The sequence below is a fragment of the Diachasma alloeum genome, unplaced genomic scaffold (genome assembly GCF_001412515.2).
Source record: "Diachasma alloeum isolate Michigan unplaced genomic scaffold, Dall2.0 Dall_scaffold_00674, whole genome shotgun sequence".
Classification (NCBI taxonomy): Eukaryota; Metazoa; Arthropoda; class Insecta; order Hymenoptera; family Braconidae; genus Diachasma; species Diachasma alloeum.
The window spans coordinates 162,818-171,295 of NW_021680806.1; the positions used below are offsets into that span (position 1 = coordinate 162,818).

At 35.9% G+C, this 8,478-nt stretch overlaps 1 protein-coding gene across 1 annotated transcript; it reads left to right on the plus strand.

The window, feature by feature from the left end:
• The first annotated feature begins 4,719 nt into the window (after nt 1-4,719).
• LOC107044082 lies at nt 4,720-5,511 on the plus strand. The gene has a single exon (XM_015265831.1). It carries the CDS (start codon nt 4,720-4,722, stop codon nt 5,509-5,511), a length of 792 nt encoding a protein of 263 aa, XP_015121317.1.
• The last annotated feature ends 2,967 nt before the right edge of the window (nt 5,512-8,478 follow it).

Below are 8,478 nucleotides of genomic sequence, written 5' to 3' on the forward strand. Positions count from 1 at the left end.
GGGGAAATATTTATTTCAATCATACAACTGAAAAATCTTGGGAAAAGAAACTTAAAAATTTTGACAAGTATTGACAGTTAAGATGGTATACATTTGAGCGCTCAAAAACGATGATTGATACGTAAATTAGGTACAAGTGTCCGAAACTCCTAGAGGAATTAAAATGAAAAAAAATGGAAAAGTGTCCGAAAATCTAGTGAGTCGTATAAGATGAAAAGGTCTACACAGTTAGAAAACGAATCTTGGAATTTAAAGTAGAAAATCTTGAAATTTTTAACAATCACCCATTTACACGAAATTTCCATGTATTTTGCTATTGAAAAATCAGTTGAATTCTGGAGTATTTATTAGAATTGCAATTTTCAGGTTTACATGACAATGAAAATTGTTAAATAATTTGAAAATTCGAGCAACAATTTCCTTGAATTTCAGCAATGAATTTGAAAATTCTAAATGTCATTGAAATAGCAGTGACAATTGCCTCAATTCAGATTTTGATCAATCAAAGTGCAGTATACGGGGTCACGTGAAGCGTTCCACACTGATAATTTCCCCGGCTGCAGGGAGATTATCATACTGCTAATTTCCCTGTAGCCTGTCAATAGTTTTTTACGAATTTGACAGATATTCTTCACATTTTGGTGAAATGTGTCCCGTAACCTCGAACACTGCACCCTGATCGGCCAAAATCAGAATTGAAGAAATTGTCCTCCGAATACCCCTCGACCTTCAAAATTCATTGGATATTTCCCTCAAGTTTTCCTGCATATCAACAATCGGGATCAGTTTTGCAGTAAAATCCCTCTCGTTGCTATGCAACAAAACATTCGGGAAAGATCCGATAATTTTGAAGGTATAGGGGTATTATAGCTGACAATTGCCACAATTCTAATTTTGATTAATCAGAGCGCAATATTCAGAGTGATGAGATACGTTTCACACTGATAATTTCCTTGTAGCCTGTCAATTGTTTTCTACAAATTTGACAGATAAACAGAGAAAAAAAGTAGATTAGCTTTAGAAAAATTTTTCTCAATTTTAGAAACCGTGGCTTCCTTCTCGTTACTATGCAACAAAACATTCGGAAAATATCCAATAATTTCGAAGGACTTGTGGTATCTAACATTGGAAATCCAATTATCCTGAATTTCCAACCTGAATCTAATATTAGGGTGAGTGGGCAAGAGCACTCTTCCGACTGAGATATAATTATTCAAATACCAAATTGTTTGCATTTTTAATGACAACTTTGTAAAGAAGGCGATCTTAAAATATATGGACAAATAAAAAAAAAATGAAAAAAAAATATCCGCTCTTCTAAAAAAGTTATTTGGGGAGTGAATTTATTGAGTTTATATCCTTTCATTAAAATACTTCCTACATTTTTTTGTAATATTAACCCAAAAACATAGAAAAAAACTGAATGTGCGATACCATTGTATTCGTTTCACCGAGTACAACGTTTGTAAGCCAAAAATTTTTGGTCCCATTAAAAAAAAGAACTTGTGATTGCAGCATAGAAATATAAACACTTATGCTCAAAATATGCTTCTCATTATTTTTCCCCCTTGAAGCCCTATAACTCGGGTCTGAAACCTTTTCGCTTTCAACTACTATTTAGCTAGTTATTTAGCCGTACAAGTAATCTTGAGACACTCTGTATATGTCTAAAAATGAACAATTAGTGCAAAAAAATTAATTGTTCATTGTTCGTATTACTTTTAAAATTTTTGAAAAAATGCCTACAATACCAATTACGAATTAGTTTTTTGAAATTCCACTCCTACACAGCTAATTTCGTTCGTCCGTTGATAAAAATTCGTGCCACTCATGTGAAATAGGCAGAAAAATTCACCTTAAAATATTTAAGATATCTTCTCAATTCTTTCAGAAACAATTTTTCGACTATTTTACATGAGTGAAGCAATTTTTTTAAATAATGAAATTAGCTGTGTATGAGTTGCATTTCAAAAAACGAATTTGTAATTGTTATTGCACACATTTTTTCAATTAGAGGTCCTGAACTATGTTAACATTTTAAGTGTTTGCGAGGCAAACGAACAATGAACAATGATTTTTTTTCACTAATTATTCGTTTTTAGAAGTATATAATCGATCATTAATGTATGAGAAATCTCATTCCATTAGCCCGCGACTTTTAAAACTCATAGTAATCTCCCCTTTAAGCGTGAAATACGTTTAGTGAAATTATTACTGTTGTGACGTATTGGGATCGACCAATACGTCGATTTAGTAATTAATAATATGAAAGCATCATATTACCACTGGATGAGAGGAAAGAGAAACATGATTTCTCCATCCTGCCATCCAGACATTAGTCAGCTATACCATGGTGTCTTTTGGACACCATGGTCAGCAGTCACACGGTTTTCGCAAGTCCAGTTCAAGTGAACCGAACTGTTTGACTGTATTAGTCTGTGTCAGTAATGACACAAACACAAAACAGTTTTAGTGGAGAAAAACCGTGAGACTGCTTAGCTCAGCAAACGGAGACTTTGACGAGTTTGGAGGAGCTCCCTGGACTCCCCCAAGAGACAGAGTACGATCAGGAGCAGAGTCGAGCGGACTTCTAGCTCAGGCCTTCAGCCATACAAGACAACAACGAGTCAAAGTCCCGAAGTCGAATCAATATTATAGAACCGCGTTATACCGACCCATTGAACACTACCGTGTATAAATTAACCACCAATATATAGTTATTTTACCTACATCTAGTACGGTGGATTTAGTGTCGTTAATCCTTCCTCTATCCTTGTTCGAACATCCCTCTGAGTGAGCGAACTCCCCGTGAGCTCACCGCCGAAACTAGCCGGTCAACATAGGGTACGACGGCCCTAGGAAGGAAGGACTTATTTCTATTTGTGACTAATCCCAGGGACTAGTCACATGTTAGATCACCCAGGATTAATGCTGTGGGTGATCTAAGTCAAAACGTCACACTGTATACTATGTACTTATGAAAACACTTGGCTGAAGGCCCTCGGGCGATGGCCTATTGTAAGAAATTTTTTTTTTGTTGTTTGTAATTTTCTTGCAATAAATTCCGTTAAAAATTGATTACGTTTAGTGAACCATAAAAGACCCTTTTTTGGGCATAATTTACGTTTGTATTTTGACCGTAAAATACGCCCTTTCGACGCGTCAATTACGTCTAGCAAACGAAAGGTTGGAATTAACATCATCAAAAGTTTTTCAATTAACTTTTGCTGAAAAAATATCGTGAACAATATTCCGCTGACATTTCTTCTGGAGGTTTCTTGTCAATATATAACTGAGAAACCCTTGAGATTTTTTTTTTTTTCTTACGGCCTCGCAGTCCCTTTTCGGGTCCCATTCGGCACTCTATCCAACCCTATGCATGCGGCTGTGGATTCTACACTGTACTGCATTCGCACTCCTATAGAACATAGAAGTAGCATGGGGAAACCACAGAAAACCCATGCCGGTACAGGCGGTTCCTCTATTAGCAACCTCCCGCTCGCCAGAGCCTTCTGGCCTACAATCTAATCAGATCTCAGTTTCATGAATATACATTCGATGTGTCATCAATAAACTCGATCGCAATCATCCGTTCGTTTAAATAAATCTTTAATCAAATAAAGCGATGACTTATTCACGAGATATGTTGATACGTCTTGGGATTAACAAAAAGATTAGATTGAAAATCCTTCCAGGGAATTACTCCCTAAACCAATTTCCCACCAACGAATCAAGGCCAATCAGCACCGTGTGATCAATATGCCACAGTCAATAATGCGACCATTTACAGTTTTGGTAACAATCAAACGTATAACAAACAAACAGACTCTGTGTTAAAAACGCTCTTGAAAGATAAGAGGGGAAGGCCTTTGAAAACGATGAGAAAATCATTACTAATATTATAAATTAGTATAATATTATTATAATAATTAATATTATAATATTATGTTAATTACAATAATAAAATAAGATTATGATAGATGTAATAATAATAATAATAATAATATCTGCAGAAGAATTGAAAAACTCTGATGGAAAAATGTAAATAGGTTATTCTTTTATACGACTTATGCTCTTGAGATTGTTCCCATAACAATTCATTAGCATAAATTCGCAATGTTTTTTTTGTTGGATTTTTCAATGAGAGAAGAAAGCAAATCAGTGGAGAGAACCTGCAAAATTCAGATGGAATAATTTTTATAGAAAATAATGTAAAACAAATCAAGTATTTTCTCGGAAAGAGTATCAACACCTTGATTGTAAACAGAGGCTTTAGCGGTGGCGAAATCCATACTTGAAATCATTCGGTGATAATTGCATTAATAAGATTGGGATTTGATCAGAGCTATGTAGATGAGATGGAATGATAAATACTTTGTATAAAAGCGCATTTTGTTTTAAAGGTTGCAGTCAGATCTGTGATTTCAATATAGACGCTATGGAATCTCTTATATGTAAGCTTAATTCTGTTCTTTCATTGGATGTGTTTAATTATAATAATAGATCAAATGATGGGTTTTTACATTCTTCTAATTCTTTTTACGCTTGACTCCAGGGTTAGTGTTAGTGATTGCATTGTTCAGTGCAGTCTCAGCAGAGCAAGACATTTCTGGATGCAGGGAAAAGTGTCCAGCAGGGAACCCGAATAATGATGTTTACTTAATGCCTCATCAAAATTGTTCCCTGTTCTGTTCCTGCATCTATGGAACACCTTACGTAATGAACTGTCCAGAGGACTTTTATTATTCAGAGGTGGATCGAGGTTGCACCTTCCAATCTGACGCCAAATGCAAAACTTTTGAACAAAGTGACGAAACTACTGTTGCTTTGAGTCGATTTATTTACGACTCGAACAACCACTGCATGGGAACCTGTCCATGTACCAACTCACCTCAACTGACGGTGACTCTGGAGCATCAGGATTGTGGTAAATTCTGTAAATGTATGAATGGCGTTGCATACGAATATGATTGCCCAGCGGGTTTCCACTTCAGCCCAGTTTTGGGAGTCTGCACCTATCCGGAGAAAGCAAACGGTGCCAGGTGTTCAACACCCATACCTGATGCTTGCCCACCTCATGGATGGGGCTCTTGTTGCACTTCAACTGTAACAGTAATCGCAACTGTAACTACTACAGTTAAACCTTCAGCCGTGACAATTACACCTTCACCTGTAACGATTATTCCTACAACGGTGACAGTCACCGTCACACTGCCATGTTCTACACCCGGACCTGATCATGGACCTGTCACCGTCACACCGCCATGTCCTACACCTGGACCTGACCCTGTATTGGCGGGATGCATTGGTACCTGTCCAATCCAAGATCCAAAGTACGCAGTGCACCTAGCTCACAGCCACTGCAGCAAATTTTGCAAGTGCAGCCATGGCGTACCAACGCTGATTCCGTGTCCACCTGGTCTCTATTTCAATCCGGAACTCGAAGTCTGCGATTGGCCTCAGCAGGCCAATTGTAAAGGAATCAGAGATAAGCTCCACGTGTCAATCTAAATCCATGGAAAAAAATATTTACCAGTTTTGTAGCTTAATGAGTCGCAGTTACGAACATCTTCCCGGATATCTATTTCGTGAGTTTTAGTTTATCATCATTCAGACCGGTGATCAATTACGTGATTGCGTAATCCCATGTTTCAATAAGTTGGATAATTCGTTCTGAAAGATATCTAGGGTTCTGTTGAAATCTTTCAACAATACTAAACTCCTAAAATTTTTTCAACTATTCTTCCAGACATAATTTTATAGATTCAAACTTATTTAATTATTTTTGTTACTGGATGCATAAATTTTGTATGTTCAAAATGAATAAAAAAAATGCGAAAATCCCGCTTTCTAGGGCAATTTTCAAGTTTTCTTTTTTAACTTTAACTTTTAACATTGCAAGAAACATACATTCTTACAAATAGCCATTGCCCGAGGGCCTCCAGCCTAGTTTTCTTTTTTCCCAGGTGAATAATACAGGATTTTCCTGAAATTGTGATTGCATAGAAAATTCTGTAGAAATGGAAAAAATCTTAATGAATTGTAGTAATTTTTTCTGAAAGTTTTTCTCTTTTTTTAAATTTTCATCATCAATTTCCATAAAGGAATTCTCTCTCAATCCAGATACTTTTGTTTCAAGGTCTTCAGAAATTATTTAAGAAATCTGTTTGTTTGTGGTAACAGGAAAATTTTAATAACAAATTCAATTAAATATTAAATGAGTTATCATCAATTTTCTAATTATCAGAATAAAATAATATTTATTTTTGTTTTTGGTCCTTACCTTTGAAGCACTAGGTGCATCTGCCACTATCGTTCATTCGAGAAGAGATTGAGAATGATAATAAAATTAGGGATTTAAGACAATTAGAAGACAAAGATTTTATCAGTAACAATACTCGAATTTATTATTTTGAAAAGACTTTCATTATACAGAGAAATAAACCCGAAGGAAAGAGAGAATACGAACGACGCAAAAAAAGGGAATCAAGAAGAATAGTGATCCAAAATTTAGATTTTAAGCTAATAATTTTGAAAAATGTTGAAAAGCCAAAATGAATAGATTCTTTGACGTGTTTTGTACTAATCAATAGTTGAATTAATCCAAAATTGTATTCAGAGTGAGTTTCGATTTTTTTAAATAATGATACGACAGTTTAATTTTTTTTGATCAATGTCACTTAACACACTAAAATGTTTAATAACTTTCGCACTATAATGTTCAATAATTTCAGAATGTATCTAAGCACTTTTGTTTGATAAATTGTGTCCTTGCACAGTGAAATCCACTGAAACGTAATAAGTAATTCGCAACTTATCGACCGTTCAGCGATTCAACTTCAAACATGCACACTACGAAGGTGGGCGTAATTGTGCAATTGTTAATTACTTGGATCCTTTATCACTTGTACGTCGGGCAGTACTGATCAACGGATTCTGATGATACGAACGCGTGAGGATCCAAGGAGTTCGGTCTAATTGACGTGCCGATTTGGCATCTAAGACGAGACTGACTATAATTTCGAAAAGAATGAATCTAAAGCCCGAAATCGAAAGTGCAGTTGCGCTGCGTTTGCAATTTTGGGGTTTCGAAGGTCGCGCGTGGCGTACTAGCCCTATAAATTGAGCTGCATCGACAGCAATTCAACGTCCGGTGGGCAACGAATAAGTCGAATTTAGTGAGAAATAAAATTACAAACAAAATTAATTTTTTGAATGAATTCAAAACACGACATGTTCATGCTCAGTACGAGTACTCTCTGTGATTTTTTGTACATTTTTTGGACATTCGTTAGTGGAGATAAGTATATGTGAATAAAATTGGAAAAAAATGAATATCTCGATAAATTGATGTAAGAGTGGAAAAACAGTCAAATAAAAAATGTTAATTTTTGACTCCATTTTTCGGATGAATTTTTTATTACACTTGTAAAGCCTTTGTTCCCAAGTAATGTAATATGATGTCTATGTATATTTTTTCATGTACTGTAGTCTTTTGTCGACAGTAATTGTAAAAAAAGAGCAATTTATTTTTAACTGTAATAAAAAAAATACATAGTTCTTTAAAAAATATATACAGGGTGTTTCAGAAGGACATGTACATCTCAACACCCTAGGATCAGGGGGTGATTCTGAGCAGTGAAGTCCTCTTGCACTTTTTGATCAGACTCATATGCAGCATATGTGTGTGTGCCCGCCCCACCATTCTACGAGACAAAAAAGCGCAACGATATTGCTCTCTCTCTCTCTCTCTCTTCGCTGGAATGACGAAGAGGGGAGAATGAATGGGGGAACGTAATTCCCCCTCCACACGCAATGGAAGGACGATCAACCGATCGTCTTTCCATTGGTTACAGCGTCGAGTGGCGCGGGGAACGCGCGTCTCGGTTGAAAATTCATCCCTCCCCCCGAATTATAGCTAAGGAATGAAACTTGTGTCACTTATTGAGTATTAAATGCTCAATTCAATGACACGAGTTTGATCCTTTAGAGCCTTTTGGGGACGGAGGGGTGAATTTTTGAAAGTGCGAAGAGATTGAAAAAAAAATTTTGTTTTCAATTCAAAAATTAATTCCTCCGACCCTAACTAGGACTAAGGGATGAAATTTATGCCAACGTGTTGAGCATTTAATACTCAATGCGTGACACAAATTTCATCTCTTAGCGGCTAATAGGGAGGGAGGAGTGAATTTTTGAAAGCGCAAAGAAATTGAAAAAACAAATTTTTTCAATTCAAAAATTCATTCCTCCGACCCTAACTACGACTAAGGAATGAAATTTGTGCCAACGTGTTGAGCATTTAATACTCAATGCGTGACACAAATTTCATCTCTTAGCGGCTAATAGGGAGGGAGGAGTGAATTTTTGAAAGCGCAAAGAAATTGAAAAAACAAATTTTTTCAATTCAAAAATTCATTCCTCCGACCCTAACTGCGACTAAGGGATGAAATTTGTGCCAACGTGTTGAGCATTTAATAC